Raw genomic sequence first — 24,005 nt, forward strand, 5'->3', positions numbered from 1 at the left:
GGAGCTGCTCCTCAATCTCCGACTGGTAATCAGTGGGCAAGAAAGCTTCAAGGAATGCATTTTTGAACATCTCCCAATTAGCTATTTTGCTGCGGGCAGCTAACCACCAGCTCCGTGCTGGTCCTTTTAAAACGGAGTTGAGGGTGCCCAAAAACTCAAAATCACTCAGTGGTCTTAGAGTAAGAAAGTTCTCACACTGTTCGATGAAATCAGTGACATCAGCTGAACTCCTCGAGTCACCAAACTGGGGAAACTCCATTCTAATAGGTGGTTTAGCTGAAGCTGCGGCTGAGGTCGGGAGTGAACCATCTCTCACAGATGTCGGGCGGCCGGCAGACAAGACCACAGCAGGAGTGGAGGAACTAACAGGCTTCCATGAAGACCGGTTTTTGTTGATGATCTTCTTAAGTTCTTCTTCCCACCGTTTATCCCTCCGCTGAAGGCAGGATACCAGAGCTTGATCAAATCTCTGCAGCCTCGTGTCAATGTACTCCTTCGCCTCCTTAGCCACTGTATCAATTGCTGCTCTGAGCCCCTCCTCCCGATTGAGTGTACTATCGGCTGCTTCCTTAAACCGGTTCTCAAAAGACTACATTTTTAACTGTAAGTCCTGCAGATGTTCCGCCACTCCAATGGCCCCATTATCACTATCATCTGATTGATGTTGATCCTCATCCTGGGGGTCAAGATACATAGATTCGAGCAGGCTGGTTACCTCACTGAGGCCTCTGCGGTTGTGTCTACAGGTAACATGCCGATAAGTGTCATCTTCAGCAGGGGAAGGAATATTTTGAGCCAAATCCATGAGAGGCAGTGAGCTCTCTTCAGGTACATCAACACACCTGGGTGACCCCTGCTGCCTTATAGTCGCCATTTGAATTGTAAAGGGAAGCTAAACCCCCAGGAAAACGTGTGCACAATGTTGCGGTATTAGTTAATACAAGGATGTATTCACTGCACTGTAGTTGCAACATATATGTATGTATGTATATATATATATATATGTAGGCAGGCCAGGTTTGCACCGCTACCCCTGCTCTGATCCTGATCTTCCCAAATCAATTAATTAAACTGAGCAGTCACTGAATATATAATACAGTTATGGGGAAAAACAACACCGTAACGCAACTTAATTACTCATGAAATACTGACAACAGGGAAAGTGCCGTGATATTAAGGTTACTTACACTAAAAGACCGAAGGGAAAAAAAACTCCTCGGGCCAGACGCGAAGGCCCACGGTGGGTGTTGACGCGATGTGATTTCTTCCCAGTCCTCTGAATGTCAAAGTGAAGAAATTCAATGAAGCGCGGGTAAAAGGCGGGAGTAACTATGACTCTCTTAAGGTAGCCAAATGCCTCGTCATCTAATTAGTGACGCACATGAATGGATGAACGAGATTCCCACTGTCCCTACCTACTATCTAGCGAAACCACAGCCAAGGGAACAGGCTTGGCGGAATCAGCGGGGAAAGAAGAACCTGTTGAGCTTGACTCTAGTCTGGCACTGTGAAGAGACATGAGAGGTGTAGAATAAGTGGGAGGCCTCGGCCAGCGGTGAAATACCACTACTCTTATCGTTTCCTCACTTACCCGGTGAGGCGGGGAGGCGAGCCCCGAGCGGGCTCTCGTTTCTGGCGTCAAGCGCCCGGCCTAGCCGGGCGTGACCCGCTCAGGAGACAGTGGCAGGTGGGGAGTTTGACTGGGGCGGTACACCTGTCAAACGGTAACGCAGGTGTCCTAAGGCGAGCTCAGGGAGGACAGAAACCTCCCGTGGAGCAGAAGGGCAAAAGCTTGCTTGATCCTGATCTTTCCAAATCAATTAATTAAACTGAGCAGTCACTGAATATATAATACAGTTATGGGGAAAACTGTATTAACTGTATTAACTGTGAAAACTGCTTCTACCAGCCAATCACAAGTGACTTTCAGGGTTGGTTTCCTCCAATGGGGAATCGAGAGAGGCTCAGCAGCGGCTTCGCCCTGAGTCATATGCAAATTAGATAACACCTTCGCTCCGCGACCCCCCGCTGCTCTCCCCCTTTGTTCTCCAGACCCCCTCTCCGAGGTACGTTTACGCTTCCCTTAAGTTAATGTCGCGGAAGAACGCTGTAATGGAACATTTATTACATTTCACAGCAAAGACAATTATCAATTCTGGTTCATACAATTCTACCTAGCTGCGGCTAGGGACCAGAGCACCCTGTCACTTAGTAAGACTGGGTCAATGGCACAGAACAATGGAATCACATTTGATTTATACTAAATAAGCCCCTCCTTTCACAGAGGTAGAATGTTTATCCAATCAGCTCTCTGCGTGTTGTCTTCAGGCTTAGATTTGGTCACCTCCAATCTAAATGAAGGACCCCTTCGAAAGTCTCACTACACATCAACATCAGGGATCTGCTTAGACTCCAAGTTTCTCTTAGACCCCCATCTCTGCTGGATGACCCATGAAAGAGTCTAGGTGTGAAAACCTTTTGTCTCAGCAGAGGCACAGACGAATCTCTAACGAATACACATCTGAGTCTCCTAAGCTGACCCCCACATGTTGCAGTTCTTGAAACAAACAGAAGTACATCTCAGAATAACATTCCCATCTATAACTGTCATTCCTTGCATGAAACCTAACTAAATATAAAATCTCCCATCACAACGCGGTGCTGCCGTGCTGTGAATAGGCACTAACTTCAGGGGATCAGGTAACTTCCATAAGATTTCCCATGACACTAATTCTGCTTTTCGCCTAGTGGACTCAATGGCAGCATCTACACATCTCAGCTCTCCAGCGGCAGGCATGTTTGTTGAAAAACGAATTCAACCCAAGCGCTCTTTGATGACATGGTTGATTACGTTACTGTTGATCATCTGTCTATCATCGTATAAAGCCAATTTGATTGGTAGCAACGGAGCAATGCCAGACCACCGAACTTCCAGACCTCAAATGTTGTGGGCGGGGCTAAGTTTGTCTGGCATCCAGGCTATGCAAATTGGCTACTGGTAGAACACCCACAGTCTACACTGACTCCAGATGTGCATTCGGTGTAACTCATGATTTTGGCGCCCTTTGGCAACACAGAAACTTCCTCAGATCTTCTATTCAAAAGTTAGCACATCACAGTTCTGTCGGTCATTTTGCTCCCAAAGACTGTTGCTGTATGCAAATGTTGTGCAAATACACGTGCTACTGATTTGGCTGATGCTCCCGAAAGCTGCGGCTTGCCTACTACTTCCTCTTTCCAACAACAGGCTGTCACACTCACATTTAACATGTTACTCCCTCTTTTTCATACACAGACAGTACTTATCTCTTCTGATATGTCCTCCTCTCTCTCTGCAGTTCAGTCCACTGTCACTCCTCCTGAGATCTCCCTATGGAGGACCTCTGGGGCTATGTTCCGAGCTGGTGTGTGGTATGGTCTTGACCACAAACCGTGTTTGCCTGAAAATGTCTTCCTTCATTATGCTAAGTTAGCTCTGGTTAAAGATCATAAATCTAAAACGGGGATGTTATCTATGATCACGGAACCTTGGTTTACGATAGGTTTCTCCACCTATGCTAAAAAATACTGTCAGGCATGAGTAGTCTGTGCCACACACCATGTCAACAGGCCAGTGGCTGTAACCTGACTGTGATCATGACAACAGTACATCCAAAACAACAGGCACATTCAGGAGCAGCAATGACAACATATTATCTAGTCTGGGATACTGCAAACTGTGTTGAACTTGAAAGAACTTTGATCAAACAGCTTGAGGGTTTTTGTGGACTGAGACCTGCAGCCGCTCTTTATTTGCCACGGCTCAATGACTGCAGGTCACTTTTACAGTTTCAGAAAGAAAGCTCCAACCAGCATCACTCAAGACCAAACAAACATGTTTAGAAACGACACTGCAAAAGTAGACATGGAAGCTAATGTTGCTCTGTATCTGCGCTGCTTTAAAATTAATTCTTGGACATTTACCAAATATGTCCTGATACTGATTACTAGTGGAAGCATATATTAAAATAATACAATTGGGCCCAGTACAGAGCCCTGTGGAACACCCTGTTTAACTTTGGTGCGTACAGATGACTTTGGTGCGCACAGATGACTTTTTAGGGCGGTTCCTTTCATGCTGATTAACTGTTCTAGTCTTTGATATATACAGTGCCTTGCATAAGTATTCACCCCCTTTGGACTTTTCTACATTTTGTCATGGTATAACCACAGATTAAAATGTATTTCATCGTGAGTTTATGTAATGGACCAACACAAAATAGTGCATCATTTGGAAGTGGGGGGAAATATTACATGGATTTCACAATTATTTACAAATAAAAATCTGAAAAGTGTTGAGTGCATATGTATTCACCCCCTTTACTGTGAAACCCCTAACAAAGATCTGGTGCGACCAATTGCATTCACAAGTCACATTTGCAAGTCACATAATTAGTAAATAGGGTCCACCTGTCTGCAATTTAATCTCAGTATAAATACATCTGTTCTGTGACGGACTCAGAGTTTGTTGGAGATCATTACTGAACAAACAGCATCATGAAGACCAAGGAGCTCACCAAACAGGTCAGGGATAAAGTTGTGGAGAAATATGAAGCAGGGTTAGGTTATAAAAAAATATCCAGAGCTTTGAACATCTCTCTGAGCACCATAAAATTCTTCATAAGAAAATGGAAAGAATATGGCACAACCGCAAACCTACCAAGAGGAGGCCGTCCACCCAAACTGAAGAGTCGGACAAGGAGAAAATTAATCAGAGAAGCAACCAGGAGGCCCATGGTTACTCTGGAGGAGTTGCAGAGATCCACAGCTGAGGTGGGAGAATCTGTCCACAGGACAACTATTAGTCGTCTACTCCACAAATCTGGCTTTTATGGAAGAGTGGCAAGAAGAAAGCCATTGTTGAAAGGGATCCATAAAAAATCCCGTTTGGAGTTTGCCAGAAGCCATGTGGGAGACACAGCAAACATGTGGAAGAAGGTGCTCTGGTCAGATGAGACCAAAATTGAACTTTTTGGCCTAATTGCAAAACGCTATGTGTGGCGAAAACCCAACACTGCCCATCACCCTGAGCACACCATCCCAGCAGTAAAACATGGTGGTGGTAGCATCATGCTGTGGGGATGCTTCTCTTCAGCAGGTACAGGGAAACTGGTCAGAATAGAGGGAAAGATGGATGGAGCCAAATACAGGGAAATCCTTGAAGAAAATCTGATGCAGTCTGCAAAAGACTTGAGACTGGGGCAGAGGTTCATCTTCCAGCAGGACATTGACCCTAAACATACAGCCAGAGCTACAAAGGAATGGTTTGGATTAAAGAATGTTAATGTCTTAAAATGGCCCAGTCAAAGCCCAGACCTCAATCCAATAGAGAATCTATGGCAAGACTTGAAGATTGCGGTTCACAGACGGTCTCCATTCAATCTGACTGAGCTTCATCTTTTTTGCCAAGAAGAATGGACAAACCTTTCCATCTCTAGATGTGCAAAGCTGGTAGAGACATACCCCAAAAGACTTGCAGCTGTAATTGCAGCGAAAGGGGGTTCTACCAAGTATTGACACAGGGGGGTGAATACTTATGCACCCAACAGATGTCAACTTTTTTGTTCTCATTATTGTTTGTGTCACAATAAAATTTATTTTGCACCTCCAAAGTACTATGCATGTTTTGTTGATCAAACGGGAAAAAGTTTATTTAAGTCTATTTGAATTCCAGTTAGTAACAGTACATAATGGGAAAAAGTCCAAGGGGGGTGAATACTTATGCAAGGCACTGTATAGTTTGATGGTCAATAGTGTTGAACGCTACACTAAAATCCCTGATCTGAAGCTATTAGAAGGTGACTTTTGCCAAGGCTGTCTCCGTACTGTGATTAGCTCTAAACCCCAACTGAAAGTCTTCATATACATACAATATAACACATTCTGTTCCCTATGTCCCGTGAAATGTGTTTGTGAAAAGTTTTTCCAGACTTTCCCAAATTTTAAGAAATAGCACAGAACCTTTGTCAGTCTACTTTAATCCTCTGAGATTAAGAAGTAACACTGAAAGTGACACCATAAATATTCATGACAAAGACGTAGCTGTACGCTGTAGTTCACTGCTTAGTTTGAGAATATTGACAGAAAATATTGTTTGTAGTGTATACACCGTATTTTTGCATTAGTATAAGGGGATTTTGAAACAGACATATCCATATATATGCATTTAAAGACTTATGAAGGTAAAATATATATTTTATAAATTCACCATATTAGCACTATAGTACTGTGTGTATAAATGTGTGTAAGTACATGCAAAAGTAGCAATGCGTAGCTGTAATGTGGACAAACTGAGTCTGACAGAAGTGGAATTAGGATTGATGTTATTTTGTCTGCAGCCAAGAATCAATGCTGTCTCCTTCAATCTTTAATACAAGTTGACGTCCAGTTATGGTGCAGTCAGTGTGTGTGTTTCCTGTCAGTGTGATGGGAAAGGTGACATCAGTGGACAGGAGTGTCTCTGTGTGTGCAGAGGCTGTTGTTGATTGGCTGCTCGTTTTAAAAAAATGCTTTCCTTCAGAATTTGGGAGGAAACCAACTCACTGGTCATGATCAGCAGCAGAATAAATGCGAGAGATGAGACACCCAGAGAACTGACAGGCGGATTAACCATATTCAGTAGAATCATTGTTAATATCGTTGTAATTGCTCCATTTTGACCAGCACAATGTTTCAAGTGGTTCGAACAGTGCTGGTTCTGGTGTGTGCATGTGCTGCCTCGGCTGGGATCAACAACGGTAAGAACGTTGTACATTTAATTAAAAATAACACCGGTATAATTGGTTTGATTTTTAACTGTTATTATCATTATTTTATTAAAACCAAAAAGGTGAGTTGGTTTAATACTTATCAACTACAGACAATTTAAAGGGAAAAGGCTGAATGAATGGAGTGTTTAGAGTTGTACAGTTATATGTATATATCATACATGTGTTTAACTTGGATGGGTTTAAGGAAAGAAGAACAGATCTGAGTGACTTTGAAAAGGGTTCACTGTTGGGGTGTGGATGGCAGGAGCTGCAGTTGCTCAACTGTTTCGAATGCATGGATGTATAGATGGAGATGGATGGATAGATGGAAATGAATGGATGATGATTGGATCGAAAAGAAGACCTAACCAATCATATTGTGAATAGGTAAAAGTGTTTTTCTATGGAGGAAGTGCAGATATATTAAATGCATTGTCAGTTGTTCTATCAAAAGGTACTAAACCCAAGTGAATAGAAAACAAAACGTACGTACCAAAGACCACACCAAACCTATTATCCCTGGTTGTGTGCACTTACCTGTGTTGTGCAATAGTAGGAGTAGAATTGACGTTGGCTAATTATTAATAATCATGAAATATGATTCTTAAAATAACAATTATTTCTTAAAAATAATCAAAAATGATAAAGCTATTAATTAAGAAATGTAACACATTTAATTAGAAATGATACGGTTATCCATTAATAATAGTTAAAATAATTAATGAAAACAATAAAATTATCAATTAAGAATAATACAAATCTGTAATCATTGCTTATTGTCGCGGGGCACCACCCTGGTTACAGGGACCAACGAGTCAAACTATAGTTATCAGTCTCAAGTGATAAATTATATTAATAATCTCAATATTTAATATTAATGATTATATAATACACAATGAAGGGTTTTAAGTTCGAGCACAGGCAATCATAATCCAGCTGCAATCACATACATATGCACAAATAATCACAGACTACAGATACTTTAATTACAAAAGCATTTATTAAAAAGGGGAAATAAAGTTATAATGTTATTCAATGATTCATCATTTTAACAAGCTCCGATATTTCAAAGATAAACACAGCAGCAGCACTTATCACAATTCAGAAAAATACATGTAAAACCGGCGGTCTACCTATGTATGTCTGTCTCGGTGTGTGTGTGTGTGTCTGTGTCAAAGTGTCTCTCTGTGTGTGTGTGTCTATGTGTATGCATGTGAAATAAAGTTAGTGTTATTTAATGATTCATCATTTTAACAAACTCCCATATTTCAAAGATAACAACAGCAGCCGCTTATCACAATTTAGAAAAACACATGTATTCATCTATGTGTATCTGTGTGTGTGTATCTGTCTGTGTCTATCAATGTGTCTCTGTGTCTGTGTGGGTGTGTCTGTGTGGGTGTGTGTGTGTGAGAGAGAGAGAAAAAGAAGGGGGCGTGGCGATGACGCAGTCACGTGGTGACGTCACATCTAAGATGGCGGCCGATCATGATTCGTGGAATCAAGGCCTAAAAACTCTCAAAATGGCGGATTGACTACAAAACAAGATGGCGGAGCCGTTATGAATTTAGAGCCAGAATGGGAGGAGAGGGAGAGAGGAGGCGTGGCAATAATAGATCCAAACTGGTGGTTTAACTTGCGTTATTCAAAATGGAGTCTATGTTAATGACACCATGTGGCCGGAGCTCACACTGGTGGTCGTCACATGAATTACACCAAGGGATTTTCAGACAAAGAGAATTCTTTGTCTCTGCTTTGGCGTTCCAGATGTGTCCAGCCTCTCTGAATATAGATTTAACTATGTTACATGAACTGTATTCTAAATACAGATCGGATGTGTGTATAGGTCGGTTTAGAAGGAGAGAGAGAGAGAGAGCATACAAGGAGAGAGCAAAGCTCTTAAAAGCACCGTCAGAGACAAGTTACATTTACTTTACCACTCAGCACCCAAGTGGCGTTGTGTGCTGAGGTTTGACCGGTAAAGTCTCTTTAAAGTTGTTTAAACGGTCACAATGAGCTGGAGACACTGCTCACAGCGCTTAAAAACTGTGGCACAAGGCCGTAACCGGGAACCGGAAGTGGCGAGTCGCCGCTAAACATTAGAGACTCGGCGGTCTCATACAAAACAAATACATTCAAGTATTAAAACAATACGCTACGTATTAGATTAACATCTGCCCAGACAATAAAGCCTCTTACTGTACCACCCTCGCGGTGTGCGTGCGCGTCGGGCCAGTGAATCACGTGGTCTCTCAAGCGGTCTTCGGCCGCTGGACCGGACAAACAGCGGATTTTCTCGTGCTGCTTCGACGGGATGAACGTCGTCCTTCTTCTTCAGGGATGTGGAGCTCGTGCTCCTCAGCGGAATGAATCTCGCGCTTCTGCAGGGGACGGCTGTGGAAGCCGTTTGTAGATCGTTGGGAAAAGAAAACTAAAATCCGTGGGGAAAGTGAAACAGTCTGAGATTGTTCCGCGTGCAATTTCCTGTTTGGTCTTTTCAAGTTAAAAGAGCAAAAGTCCTTTTGAAAATAAAAACGTTGACTGAATAAAGAAATAAAACAAAATGGAAATAAAACAAACGTCTGTAATTATTGCCTCCTTTAGCAACTAAAATCATCTAGCTAGACCGGGAACGGTCTATTGACGTCTTCAGAGAGCAGGAAATGGCTGATAAACTAAAAGTTAAAGTTGCCCCCTTTAGCAACTAAATCAGCTGGGAGGCCCCGAAGGGGGCCTGGTGTTGTCTTCAGAGCAGGGTAAAATGGCAGCGATGTTTGGGGTTCATGGGCTTTTAAATTACCTGAGAGGTCCTCCTCCTTGAGGAGTTGGTCATAGGATGATGCTGGCTTTAAGCCAATTGAGTGTCAGAGCTGGACCTGAGTGGGCTGGGCTTGGAAATCAGCGGGGGTTCCAAGGCATTCCCAGAACATTTTTCCACCACCAGGGGGAGATTCTTGAGCCTGCAGGAGGATGTTTTCCCGCCCAAAGTTTAACAACCCTTTGTTCCTCTCGGCTCCAGTGTCTGGTGGCACCCCGCTGGGCTCTGGCCCAACACCTGTAAGTCAGCTGCACATCACCACTTGACAGGACCTCCAGACTGGAAACAAGATAATTTGGTCCAATTAGATCTTCTTCATCGCCCTGTGCTCCGCCTTCTTCTTCCTGCCTCTGCTCATCACTGTGGTGTCCCACACTTGTGTGATTTTGGCAATGAGCAGAGTCCCACGCTGCGCACTAGGATGTTCATGCAGGAGAACAAGAGCAGTGGTGATGGCTGGAACATTGCTGGGGATAATTGTGCTGTGTTTCACAACCACAAACTGTCTACTGATGGCACTTTATTTGCAATTTAACGGATTTAAGGCTGCTATAATAATGTTCCCTGATAACTTACACTTATATGAGATATTATCAATTATTATCTGATATATCATCAAGATTCAGGGCTTCGTCTTTGTCCTTCATCAAGTCCGGATAACTGTGGTGGATGGGGATTATATTCTGGATTGACAGTTTGAACTATAACTTATTATTAAATGTTTTTAAACAATGCCCATTAAAAATGTTTTTACCGATGCTGATAATCAACTGACGAAGTAAATAACTAAATTGTTTCAGTCCGAGAATATTTATTATATGATTTAAAAAGATCTGGCAAAACTTGTGTCAACTATCTTTGTCTACATCTTGATCCTCTGACACTTTTTCTCTCTTTCTCTCTCTCCAGCTACACTGAAGGAGACAGAAAAGCCTGTTACGATAAGAGAAAGGGGATTCCTTCTACGTGAATATACAATGCCAAATACGGTTCCTGAAAGAAATAACAGAAACAACAGTATGTTGATGCATAATGAAACCAACAGCAACGGAACGGGGGGGCTGAATGTAACCAGTACCAAGAGGGTGGAAATCTCAGAAGAAGCGCTGTTGTTTCTCAAAGGCTCTGTGTCCACCATCCTCATCCCTTCCTTCTACACACTGGTCTGCCTCATCAGCTTGCCAATCAACATCTGTGCAGTGGTGGCCTTCACTCTGAGAATCAAACCCAAGAATGCGGCGGCCATCTACATGTTGAATCTGGCCTGTGCCGATCTGCTCTTTGCTGTGCTGCTCCCCTTCAAGATCTCCTACCACTTTGGAGGCAACAACTGGATATTCGGCTCGCTCATGTGCCGCGTGGTCACTGCAGCCTTCTACTGGAACATGTACTGCTCTGTTCTGCTCATAACTTGCATTAGTGTGGACCGTCTCCTTGCTGTAGTCTATCCTATTGACTCTCTGTCTTGGCGGAGGCCAAAGAACGCATTCATGGCCTGCGTCGCCATGTGGATATTGTCCTTCGCTGGCACTGTGCCCCTTGTCCTCCACGACCAGACTTTTCCCCTCAGTCAGCTGAACATCACCACCTGCCACGACGTCCAGTCTGTGCACGAGATAATCTGGTACTACAAGATCTACTTCATTGCCCTGTGCTGCGCCTTCTTCTTCCTGCCTCTGCTTATCACAGTGGGGTCCTACACTCGTGTGATCTGGGCACTGAGCAGAGTCCCACACGGCGTTCCAGGACGTTCACGGAGGAGAACAAGAGCAGTGGTGATGGCTGGAACAGTGCTGGTGATATTTGTGCTGTGTTTCACACCCACACACTGTCTACTGATGGCCCACTATCTGCAATTTAACGGAGGTGCTGAGGCGATCCAAGAGAGCACTGATGGCTCTTACGCAGCCTATCTGGTGTTAATGTGTTTAGGAAGCCTGAACTGCCTCCTGGATCCCCTGGTCTATTACTTTGGCTCATCCCAGTGCAAGAAACAACTATCCAGCACACTGAGGTGTGAGAAGATTTTGGAGGGCTTTAGTGGACATTCCTTTACTGGCCTCAGTAGTCGCTTAACAAGGAAGAGAACAACCAGATCCAGTGACCTACAGGTTGACTACCACCCAGCCTGCATACCATAAAATCTCCCTTTTTCGAGGCAAAATGAAAATCTGTTTTTTTTCCAAACCAAATGCTTTCAATCAGTTAAAACAGATATACTATACGACCAACATTGCAGAATAGTTGGATGGCTCGGTCTGGTTGACAGTGGTCAACAAGCAATGGCACCCTAAACATGTGCTCAATTTAATAACAATGCTTCCTCTGCCTCTGTCTTCCCAGAGTTGGGGCGATCACAGACGTATGTCATGAAACCACATTCCATTTAGTCTGAAAACCAGCTAATTTTATTGAATGACTTAAGCAAAGTGCAAACAATGTTTAAACTGTCTCGATCTAGTTAATTTTGTTTTATAACTGCTTTGAGGTAATTTGATAGAAATTCTAAAAGTGTTCCCGGTTTTATGAAATTTGAAATTGAGAAGCCTTATATATATAAAGGCATTTACTAGAGATGAGCCGGATACTCGGCTGAAACGAGTAACCGGTACGGATAAAGCACTATTGCCGAGCACGAGTATTATACGAGTAATACGAGTCAATATCTCGGCTCGGACTGAATGAAAATCCTCACACAGCGTCACAGCGCTCCTCCCCTTCACAAACCGCTCTGCTCACTCACTCACAGAACAGCTCTCTGTCTCTCAGTCACTCAGGTTCGCAGGTCTTTTCTGTTAACGTTTAGGGTTTCTTCAGCTTGAAGTTTGTTTTTATTTCAGTTTGTACTTACTTATTAACCAGTAGAGTTCTGTTAAACGTGGGTTCGTTCAGACGTGGTGCTGGTAGAAAGCGACTCGCGTTGCGTCTCTGCCTGTCAGAGATTTTTTTTTTTTTTTAAATAGTATTTTTTTTTTACTTCACGCATTGAGTGTCTGACTACTCTCTAGCGTCTGGCTACTCTGTCTCTCTCTCTCTCTCTCTCTCTCCCTCTCTCTGCCGGTCGTTGGAGTTTTTTGTTTTTTTTTAAACCGTCAGTTGGCTCTAACCAGTTTTATTTTAGTGTCTGACACTTTCTAGGTAGTAGTGGTATAAAAAATATTACAAATTAAGCTACACACACACATTATATATTATATATATTATATTATATTATATTACATTTCGTTTCATAATTGCAACAACATGTGTTGTATTCATTGTTGCAAAAATTGTTCTGTAAATAATTTGTTTGCTATTGTGATCAAAATCATTGATCTGAAGCTCAATGCTGATGCTGTCCTGTAATAGCTTTCTAATCAGCAATAAATATAACAATTTCTGATCAACCCAATCAATTGCATGCTTAAAATAACATACTGGTTAAAGCCCCGCCCGTTTCAAGACAACCCGGCCTACTTCCGGGTTAAATCCAGCCCACGTCCGGGTTAAATCACACCCACTTCCGGGTTAGGCCCCGCCTACTCCGAGTACGGATACGGATACAGATAATTCATATGGTTAACAGATACAGATACAGATACAGATAATGCTGTACTCGCTCATCCCTAGTATTTACCTATAGAATGCAGCTGAAAATATACCATATAACTATACTGCAATCAGTAATGTAATCCTGTATTCAATTCATATAATGTTAGATATATTATGCAATGATTGTTGATAACATTGTTGTAATAATCTAGCACAGATTACTGAGCATTTTCTTGAGTATATTTATTGAACATACTTCTCTTAATATTGAAAATTCATAATAATCATGATACTTGTTCATGGACATCTCCCATAGGGGTGGGGTCTGCTAAACGTAAAGATACTATCTGGTCTGATTGTGTGTGTTTGTGCATGCGCAAGAATTGTCATACTCTCTTCGCTTGTCTGCTTCCTCTCCCCTTGAGACCTTTTTGCTAAAACAACTCACACTAATTCACACACAAGCGCATACACACACAAACCTACAACAATAACATGACTAAAGCCAAACCCTTCCATTTTATAACCCTTGCATTTGTCCCATGTTGACATTATACTGACACCACTTGTTTTATTTTAAAAGTTCATAATCTGCTGATTGCTCATTTTACATCACGTTTCCACTACATTGAGACATGTTACACGCTGTGTGATAAGCAAGGTTTTTATCTAAGCTGAATTTAAAGAGAATCATTAGCTGGGTGAAGGTTTCATGGTTTTGTCATCTGTTTATTTCCGCTTCTGTCTGAAGAGTATTTTTTTTGTATAATCATGCCTCCTTCTGTTTCATGTTTATCCTTGTGTTTATGTTTGTATATGAGCAGTTTCTCTGTCAAATTTTTTCTCACTCCCTGTGTTCTGCTTCCTGTTTTATTTTGTAGTATCACTCCTTGTGTGTCTTCTTTGTCACTTCCTGTCTTTGTGATTGTCTGCACCAGGCCTCATGTGTTCAACCTGTGTTCAATTGACCTTGCCTTCCCTGTGTATATAAGTCTCTGTGCTTCCCCTTGTCCTTGTCGGTTCGTCGTTGTTGATGCATCGTCGCCTGTGCCGGTCATCCTCTGCCTTATATCTGTCTCTAGTAAGTTCCTGGTGCATTCCCCCATGTCCTCTTGTTTTATTCATTTTTGACTTTTTTGAGATTTCTCGGTTTGTAGTTTTCTCTGTTGAACATTTCCCATTAAAAGGACACTTTTTGTTTAAAACTCTACCTCTGCTTCTTGGGTCCACCTGCTTAACATAAAACTGACTGAAGGGCTTTTTTGAAGTTTGAAAATTGATATCGAAAATTGACGATGGATGAGCACCATTGGCTGAACTTTGCATATGATCAGGAGATTACAGGGGAGTTTGACAATTACTTTGAGGAGAAGTTTTATTTATAACAAGCAGGAGCCCTGGCGAGGCGTCCCAGGCCCTGTGTGAGTCAACTCTGTGTAAACTGGGGGACACACCTCCCCTAGTTTTCTCCGTCCTTGTTACGGATCTGATGGAGTTGGGAGACGTGAGCAGCAGCTGTGGAGGTAAAAACTGTGGCCTCAGGCTTTCTTGAACATTGCTGTCAACAATACTGCCTGTGAGAGGAACCAATATACTGATTGATTCAGTGAGGTCAAGGTAAATGGTTTATATTCATAAAGAGCTGTGATCCTTGATTTGTTATACATTTTTAGACTACATTTATTTGCAAATCTATGCTAGGAAAAGAAAAAAAGAGATAGGAAATACGTAAGAAGTACAATCCACCAGTGTTACTAACTTACTGCTTATATTTTACTTCAAATTATGTACAATACCTTGATCAGTGTCGTTTCCTTGAAGTGACAGACAGTCTCCTCCATACATTCTCAGTGATGTGATACTCAATGCAGGATTTAAGGAACTCAAAGACGAAAGACCTCACTCATGTGTGTGTTAGAAAGGATGCTAAAAGCCCATGGGTTCTACTGCTGCAGAATAATTTCAAAGTGACACAATCCATTAGGGGCTTTGCTGGAGTAACTGAATTAAAAAATTCAACTTCTGGTTGTTAATGAAAAAAATCTGGCCTTCTTAAGGGCCTGATATGTAAGTGTATTCAATTTAGGGCAGCTTGACTGGATTTAAGGAGACTGTTGGACCTTGGCAGAGGTATACGCAGTGGTAAAAATGTCCTTGGTTTTGACTCTAATTTAGTTGTAATTCATTTATTTTACTATGTAAATCTTGTGAGCATTTTACAGGCGGGATATTATCAATTATTATTTGATATATCATCAAGATTTAGGGCTTCGTCTTTGTCCGTCATCAAGTCCAGATAACTGTGGAGGATGGAGTGTCAGTGGGTGTTCTTTGAAATCTACACTCTGTACCCATGGCTAGTGAGGTAAGAATTGCTGTGAAAATGGAACCTGCAATAATCTGTGTTTTTATATTAACAAGGGATCACATGTCTATTTGTTTCTAAGGGGCAATAATGATAATTCTATGATTAAGAGCTATCGCCTGGCAATACAGTCCATTTAGCTCTATGGAGCTTTATGGTGTCTCTCTTATCAATGTTTTTGCTTTCATATCCCTGTAATGGAAAATTTCACTGATCAGCGTCTTACTACTGTGATGAATGTCTTACTACTGTTTTGACTATTTTCTATGCACTTAGCGGATGCAACCTCAAAGTTCATGCCCTTACTTGGTAATTTCACCTCCTGTTGACCTTTAACTGTGCAACTGTGTGCTGGGTTTGATTCCTCTTTCTGTAGCAGTGATGCCAGACAGCATGTTGAAATTCCAATTTTTCATGACTGTTGAGATGATTCCTCAAATAGAAAATCAAACTGACATAGGAATTTGAACACTTATGGTTTTATTTGGAACAGGTGTATAAGTCATTGTCTCTGGATTATTGTTGTTAATGATGTTTATCTGACCTATCCTTGAAACAAACCTAAAACAGTGATGGCATTTTAAATAGTTTTACCGGAGAAAGAAACAAGGATTCGTGAAGACGTCCACATCTTACATTGAGTGTACAAGGGAAATTGTGAATGATTATGATTTCGTAAACTTAATCAATAAAAATGGGTAGTGACGGAAGCAAGAGTCTTCCCTTGCCAAGAGGATCTCATTGTGGACGCCAAGATTGCAAAGTGGGGACAGGAAAGTGTGACATTTCTTCCAATATGGTCCAGAGACTTTGTTTTTCCTCATAATGGGTCATTCAGTGTCGACAAAATTAAACTCCTAAAAGAAAAACCAATAACAAGGTCACAAAGTGGAAAGTGAGAAGATAATAAGAAATGTCTTGAAATATGGAAAAAAGAAACAGAATGTAAGAAAAAAAAAAAAAAAAAGATTTTTTCAAATAAAAAGAAAAAAAAAAAGATTAAAGGAACTGAGAGGTGAAAAAAATCACATAGATCTCTGTTTCCTCCATTAACAGGGTGTGGTGGTCCTCCTCTCGACACCTGCTTTCCTCCTCCCCAATGACAAAACCCTCCTCAATATGATGCAGTGACAAGACCAGACTCTACCAACCAACGAAGAGTAAGTCGCTGACTATCTGACTCGTTTGACTGTCCTGTTTGACCAGCAAAGCGGCATCCCTGCAACTGGGTGACCAACCGGTGACCAACCAGGTGCTTATGAAAAACATCTGAAACCGGCTTTCCTGGATGGTCTGCTCCCTCCACTATGGGCAGACGTATTTCGGTCAGCAGTGAAAGTGCTTGCCCCCGGCGGCAAGAGGACGGGGGGGAGGAAAGCTGGGGTTTGTACTTCTGAATCGTGCCGACCACAGTGATCTTCCTCTCCAGGAGCTGTCGCGCGAGTTCGTAGGAGGTGAAGTAATTGTCGCACGTGACGTTGAGACTGTGCAGTCCCTCCTTGACATTGAGCACTACCCGCAACGCCTGGTTCGCACTGGGCGTCGGCCGCTCGGCTTTCCGGTGTAAACTTGCATCTTCCAAACGTAGCTCGATTTGCATCGCAGGCCACCCACGACTTGAATCTGTATTTTGCGGGCTTGCTGGGCATGTACTGTCGGAAAGGACACCGGCCTAGGGAGAAACAGAGGAGGAGAAGAGGTGGGAGGTGAAATGCCTCAGGCAGTGGAGGTATGCACTGGTCCTGATAATAACATAATAATAATAATAATATAAAAAAAAGAAGAATAACCTCTGAAAGGAACCAGTTGCTCGTCCACAGCAACTTCGGGCCCCGGGGTGTAGAGCCGTGGCAGCCGCGCTACCCAGGCGTCCCAGACCTCTCGCACGGCCGCCAATTTGTCTGTAGCTCGTCTCACACATCTTGTCTTGCGGTTAGCGAAGCGCAGCAGTCTGGAGCATGTGTAAAAGACTTTTAGGAGCATCGTGGCACAAAATATCGCCCGGCCACTCTCGGCGTCCCACAGTATGGCGGCAACTCTCCCCGGGAGCTGTACACGTCTGCTAAGATCAGCAGCCCTACATAGGCTCGCAGGTCAGTCTCGTACATCCCTTTCCAGCCGTCGCCATATTTTCGATGACGCTCCCGATTCGTCATCTCCTGGATGACGTTATCTACCGTCGGCGTGATGAACAGGTGGAACGTCGAGGCTAGGTCACCGGCGAGGAACATCACATGCATCGTGGGGCCCGGGGGGACCCCGATGGGCGTAGCGGCAACGCTTTGACCCGCAGCAGAGGAGGAGGAGGAGCAGCGGCCCTCCTCTCGGCCCTACTCCGTCGAGGACCATGCTATTTCTTGGTTTCTTGACAGGAAGATCTCTGGTGGTGGTGGTGCCGTGGTCTTGTCCTTCTTCTTCTTTTACATCATTCTCCAAAGATGATGAATCTGCAGCAGCATCACCCACTGGGTTGTAGTCTTCGTGGTCGTCATCTCAGTTTTCTCGGTCTGCTTTTCCGTACGTTTGTTGGTCTTCTTCTACCTTCTCTCGGTCTGCTTGTCCGTCCGTTTCTCGGTCTTGCTCTTGCAAGTCCTCGTAGGGTTAAGAGGATTGTTGCTGGGAGAATAGCTGTTCGAGAACCTGTTCTCTGGTGAAACGCGCTTGACAAGACATTTTGTCATGGTCAGGGAGAATGGCACAAAGAGAAACACACCGTATTCTCTGTGGGTCTAATTGACCCCCCGAAAATACAATTGGAATCAGCTGTGGGTCTAAATGACCCTGCAGAGAAGCGAAGTGTAATCCCTGTTTGGGTATTCCTGGATGGATTAAACCTCATACCCCACACAGGGATAGAGGAGCTCCTGCTGGGGGTTAAAAATGAATGAAATCACACACGGGTATACAGGGGCTCTTGCTGGGTGTCAATAAGGGATCAAATCCCACGCGGGGATACAGGAACTCCAGGTGCCAATGGCACACTACTCGTCAGGTTTAGTGGAAGAAGATGGACCCAGGATGCAGAGGTTTTAACAAAAAGAGTATTTAATATAAAGAGAGTCTTTAACTAGACAAAAACAAAACATAACACTAAAGGGGTAGACAAACTGGATAACACTAAAGGGTGAAAACTGGAGAGACAAGAACAAGAGGAAGAAAACACAGGTACACTGGGGAAGCAGAGGAGCAGAAGCTGAGCGGCAAGGTGCACAGGGAACACAAGAGATCAGGATTCTGGGAAAGCAGAAAGGATTGCAGGACACATCACGTTGAACGACAGCGGGTGGAAGAACAAAACGATCCGACAGAGGACAAAGGGGAGCAGAGACTTATATACACACACCAGGAGGGCAGGGGCAATTGAACACAGGTGTAACACATGAGGACTAAGGCAGACAATCACAGACAGGAAGTGAAGACATGAGAAGCAGGAAACACACACAAGTTAGTGAAACTACAAAATAAAACAGGAAACAGAAAACACTCTCAACAAAAGACTGAAATCAACAAACTAAAATGACAGCACATGACAGTAGCCCCCCCCCCATCAACGGCCGGATCCCAGACGGCCCAAAACCTGAACTGCCACGTGCCCAGGGGCTCGGGCCGACGTCTTGTGGCCACTCTGAAGAAGAGTACCGAGTCTCTGTCAGGCGGCGCGGAGGCCGGTCAGTGGCAGGGAACATAGATTCAGGGGGACGGCTCCGTGGCCGCTCAGGGACAGAGAACAAGGGCTCAGGTGGACAACCCCGAGGCCGGTCAAGGGCGAAGCACGTGAGCTCCTCAGGCGGGCGGCCCAGAGACCGGTCAGGGGCAGAGGACAAGGGCTCCGACCTCAGGAACCAGCCGGGACCCTCCGGCGCGGGACAGGGACTGGAGCAGACTCCGCAGGGGCCACTGACACCTCAACAGGATGGACGTCTGCCGGGACCCTCCATCGTGGGACAGGGACTGGAGCTGGCACAACGAAGACATATGAAGCCGGAACAGGAGTGGCGTCTGCCAGGACCCTCAGGCATGGGACAGGAACAGGAGCCGCGAGGACCTCTGACGCCTGTAAGGGAAATGTAACATGTGACCATAATATAATCATGTTTATGTATACTTGGATTGATCATCATTGAATCTCTAACAAATGTAACTTTGATGTTGCTGTTTCCTGTAGAACTGAGTGAGTGTTGGCCTGATTACTCCAGTCACAGTAATCTAATTAGTCCGGACACAGTGTGATAGTAATTAGCTATTCAGGCATTATGATTGATGTGAGGAACTACTTTGATGTTCCTTACACAAACTCACCTAACAAAGACCTTACAGCACGGGGGATTTGTGGTGGTTGTAGACACTAAGAAGGGATCTTGGAGACAGATGTTACACTCCAGGGGTCTGAGAGCAGGGGACAGGATACCCGTCACCTATTTCCTTTATATCAAAGAGGCTGATCAATAAGTTTGTTCCTCTCTAGGAGGAGCTTGAAGATGTTTGAAGTGCTGCTTCTCCTGTGTCATTAACTGTTTAACAACCCCCTCCCGAATGGGTGGGGTTAGCCAAATGTATAAATACCAACCACTGTCTTCTGTCTGTGTGCATATGACAAACTCAACTCTGTTGTATGTACCATGCTCGAGCATTAAATGTGTGACAATACTGTAAGAGAATTGTGTCTCGTTTCCTCCTTGCTAAAGGTGGGATTGTAGAAATTGCCACGACAATTTGGGGGCTTCGTCCGGGATGCCTAACTCATTCACGCTTCAAACCATTCTCAAGACCAAGTTTAAATCTGCGCGCAGTCGGTGAGGGGATTTTCTTTTTATTAATTATTATTGCCCAAGACCCGAAGTCTACCTCTCCTGAAGGGCAAGTCGTAATCGACTCCCAGGGTGAGAAGAGGCTGCTTGTGAGATTATGGAATGAAGATTGTTCGATACGGCATCTGAAATTTTTTCTTTGAAGGAGGGTACAGTATTGAAGAGCACGGGATGACGCGTGAGGTAGAGTGACATTACTTAGGGGTGATGACCCATTGATAAAGGAATTAATAAGAATAATATCAATTAATGTCATCTATGTGCTGGTAAGTGAGTGACTGCGAATTTAATTTAAATGGGGAAACTTAATAGCAAGCCTTTTACTGAAGTGTGTGATCTAATGGGATGTGCAAAAATTATGTGTGAGAAACATGGTGATGACTCCTGTAAACAGCTTCTGGTGTGGATAGAAAAGTTTGCATTTTCTGAGAACGGTAGTTTTCGTATAATTCAAAAACAGGCGCTACAAGTTGAATTGGGAAAATATGACCAAATGAAGGGTAAAACTAAATAAATTAGATAGCATTGATAATGTGTGATTCAGAATTGTTAAATGTAACAGATAAGTAGTGAGCAGGGGTGCAAGAGGGGGGGAAGGGAAACTAATCAATGTCCTCAGCTCTCACATTCACAGAAAGAACTGGATCTCCTCCCTGCCTCAGCCGCTCATCAGAGCCACCTGAACCAACAGCCTGCTATCTCATAGAGACCTCCAAGGACAGTCTGCCTCAACAGGACGCACCACATCAGGCGCAGCATTCGCTCCAACTCCATGTCACCAGAATCAGGGTGAGGCTGCTGCAACCATCGCGGCACAAGACAGTCTTGGGTCGGACAGACTCAGTCCCATCTCAACAAGAACAAGAGCAGACGCAGATGCAGTGATGTATGTCTACAGAGCCTGGACACCAGAGGAGATGTGCTGAATTTCCAGTGAACTGTCAGACATAGCGTCACAAGGAGGGCCTGCAATTTTCGAAGTACTGTCCCAAATTGTATAACAGTAAAGGCAGACTTTGAGAGAAACCAGAAGTCTCTTGCTCCACAGCATGAAACTGAAATGGCAAGGGGCCAAGTATAAAGGGACTGGCCAGGGACAGACATGCGCTATGACTGGAGAACAGATGCGGTTTCGCGGACATGTGAAGAGACTCTATGAGAACAACCTGCTGGAAAGGTGGTCAAATCTATTAAAGTCTTCAAAGATAACCGCTGAATGTTGCCACCAGAAGACCCAGACCACTGTGCGAGAGACTGTAACACGACAAGGCTGAAAAGGAGATCCACTGGACTTATTTTTCACGTATCCCAGAGACTGCACAGAGGATGAGGCATGGCTTGAGGCAGAGGCGGAGGAGACTCCAGATTCAGGTGAACGCACCCCCAACACCACACGTACAAACATTACAAAGAATTGTTTAACATGGCAAAAAGCAAGTGGATCTGAAGTTTTACCTGAAATATCTCTACAGGTAGCAGGCAAAATATCTAATTTCTGGTTGATTCTGGGGACGCAAAACAACATTATCTTCCAAAATTGGTTGGTATATATATTTTCACTGTTGGGGCATCAGGCACCAAAATTAAATAATCATATACCACACCATGGTCTGTTACCAAAACAGATGGGGATAAAAAATACATGTTGACTTGAAAATTTGTTAGGAGGACACCAAATGTGGTCTTAGGCTTGATTTTTGCATTGTAAACAGGAAGGGGTTTAAGTCACCAGAACATGAGATATCCATAGTGAATATGTACAACCAGATCATGGTTAGCCACTGTACCTACACCAATGGGACCTGTTACCCTCTGGGCCAAGGTATATAACCTCAGATCTGCTTGAAATAGCACACACACACACACAGCATCATGCAAGTATCTGATTTACATTGCACAGCAACAGTTAGTGAAGGAACAGACATAAAAAAAAACTGGTTCCAGGAAGATTAAAGAAAGCAATTGTATTAGTAGTGATTGGGTGCATTATGATAATAGATTGTAAGCATTGACTGTTGTGTTGACCCCACAATAGGCAAATCTTGAATATACTTAACCCATCACCAGATGTATTTCTAGCTAAAGCAAATGATGTGCAGTGGGAAAATTTGGCACACATGGTCACTGAGTGTTCACAAGATTGTAAATGGGAGGATAGGGGAGAAGGAATTCAATATTCTTCCGCAATGCAAACACACAGATGCCCATTTTCAGAGCACTTTTATGGGGGAAAAGGAAAATGTTAGTTAGAACAAACCGCTAAATTTAAACAAAAGGTTTGCAGTTTAACAATTGACTCTTCAGAGTTACAAAAAAGTGCAACAAACGTATGGACTAATGATAAGTATGATCTGGGATTATTTTAAACTGAACCTCTCAATGTGACACCAAAAAGCACATAACGTTAATGTTCGAGCGCACATCCACTCAATCCAGAAGCAGCAGCAGGGATAACACCAGAATTTTAAAACTGGTAGAAAACCGGAGTCATCATTCCATGTGCACACTCACCAGTAAGAATGCCTATTAAATAGATTAAAATAAAACAAAAAAGAGAGGATAATATAAAAGATTCTCTGGTTCCACCAGAAAGCATGTTGTTTTTGTTTATTTTGAATTGTTTATTTTGCTAATGCATTTTTCAGTGTCCCAGTTCATCAACACTCTCAGTATTGGTTTGCTTTCACAATTCCGGATAAATCATATACGTTCAGACGTATGTCCAAAAGTTTTGTGGAATCCCGCGCAGTCAGGTCACGGGTTATGCAAGTGAGTCTGGAGGACTTGGCATTACCAGGGGTTATGCAAGTGAGTCTGGAGGACTTGGCATTACCAGCGGTAAGCAAGTGAGTCTGGAGGACTTGGCATTACCAGCGGTAAGCGCGCTGATATAAATGTTGATGATTCGATGATTTGTTCACCAACAACACAGGCCTTTAAAGTCGACACAGTAGCATGCTAAAATATCTTGCAGACCAGGGCCACGAGGCCAGCCTGGCTAAGCAGCAATTTGTCCAGAAAAGTGTAACTTTCCTAGGACACAAAATTTCTAGCAGCGGTAAAAACATTGAGCTCAAACGAGTGGAAGCCATCCTAAAGATTCTAACACCGCGTTCAAAAAAACAATTATTGTAATTTTTTTAGGGATGACGGACTACTGTAAACAGTGGATCTGTGATTATGCATCCCTGGAGGCTCCACTCCTGTATGTTATGCATGGCCAAGGACTGACACCAACCGACAACCTGACGTGGACGACAGACGCTGACACAGCATTCACCTAACTACAACAGACTGACTTCGACACCTACACTGGGACCACCAGATCAAAACAGATCATTTACACAGACTGTAAATGAGAAACGGGGTTTCATGACAACAGTTTAGTGCAAACGACCAGTGGCGTATTTATCCTCCAAGAAATTAGATAGCTTGGCATTGGGTCAGCCTCTCTGTCTAAGAGCAGGATGATATCAAGAGGTCACATTGTTAATGCCATATTCTGGATCGTCCATTCTGCTAGAGCAGCAACCTAATTCTATTAACAGACATTTTACTCTGTAAAGTGTGAAGCTCACACTAAAGGTGATTCTGTTTTTCAACAGGTAATGCTCAAGCAGATACAGCAGCAGAGGAAGCGGCAACTAACCAACATACTGTCATTGATATTCCTTTTTCCTTTCTCTCACAGATTT

At 43.4% G+C, this 24,005-nt stretch overlaps 1 protein-coding gene across 1 annotated transcript; it reads left to right on the top strand.

Annotated features, from left to right (window-relative positions):
- The first annotated feature begins 6,610 nt into the window (after positions 1–6,610).
- On the top strand, positions 6,611–14,809 carry LOC128425384 (proteinase-activated receptor 1). The gene is made up of 2 exons (XM_053411974.1): positions 6,611–6,776; positions 10,516–14,809. The coding sequence occupies exons 1-2, from the start codon at positions 6,707–6,709 to the stop codon at positions 11,745–11,747; spliced, it is 1,302 nt and encodes a 433-aa protein (XP_053267949.1). The 5' UTR covers positions 6,611–6,706; the 3' UTR covers positions 11,748–14,809.
- The last annotated feature ends 9,196 nt before the right edge of the window (positions 14,810–24,005 follow it).

The sequence above is a fragment of the Pleuronectes platessa genome, chromosome 19 (assembly GCF_947347685.1).
Source record: "Pleuronectes platessa chromosome 19, fPlePla1.1, whole genome shotgun sequence".
In the NCBI taxonomy this organism is placed as follows: Eukaryota; Metazoa; Chordata; class Actinopteri; order Pleuronectiformes; family Pleuronectidae; genus Pleuronectes; species Pleuronectes platessa.

What these genes read in the sequence shown, in the direction of transcription:
- LOC128425384 (XM_053411974.1), top strand. Translation starts at nt 6,707, where the DNA reads ATGTTTCAAGTGGTTCGAACAGTGCTGGTTCTGGTGTGTGCATGTGCT. An exon ending in CTCGGCTGGGATCAACAACG is followed by an intron (nt 6,777 to 10,515) that starts GTAAGAACGTTG and finishes CTCTCTCTCCAG; the next exon opens with CTACACTGAAGGAGACAGAA.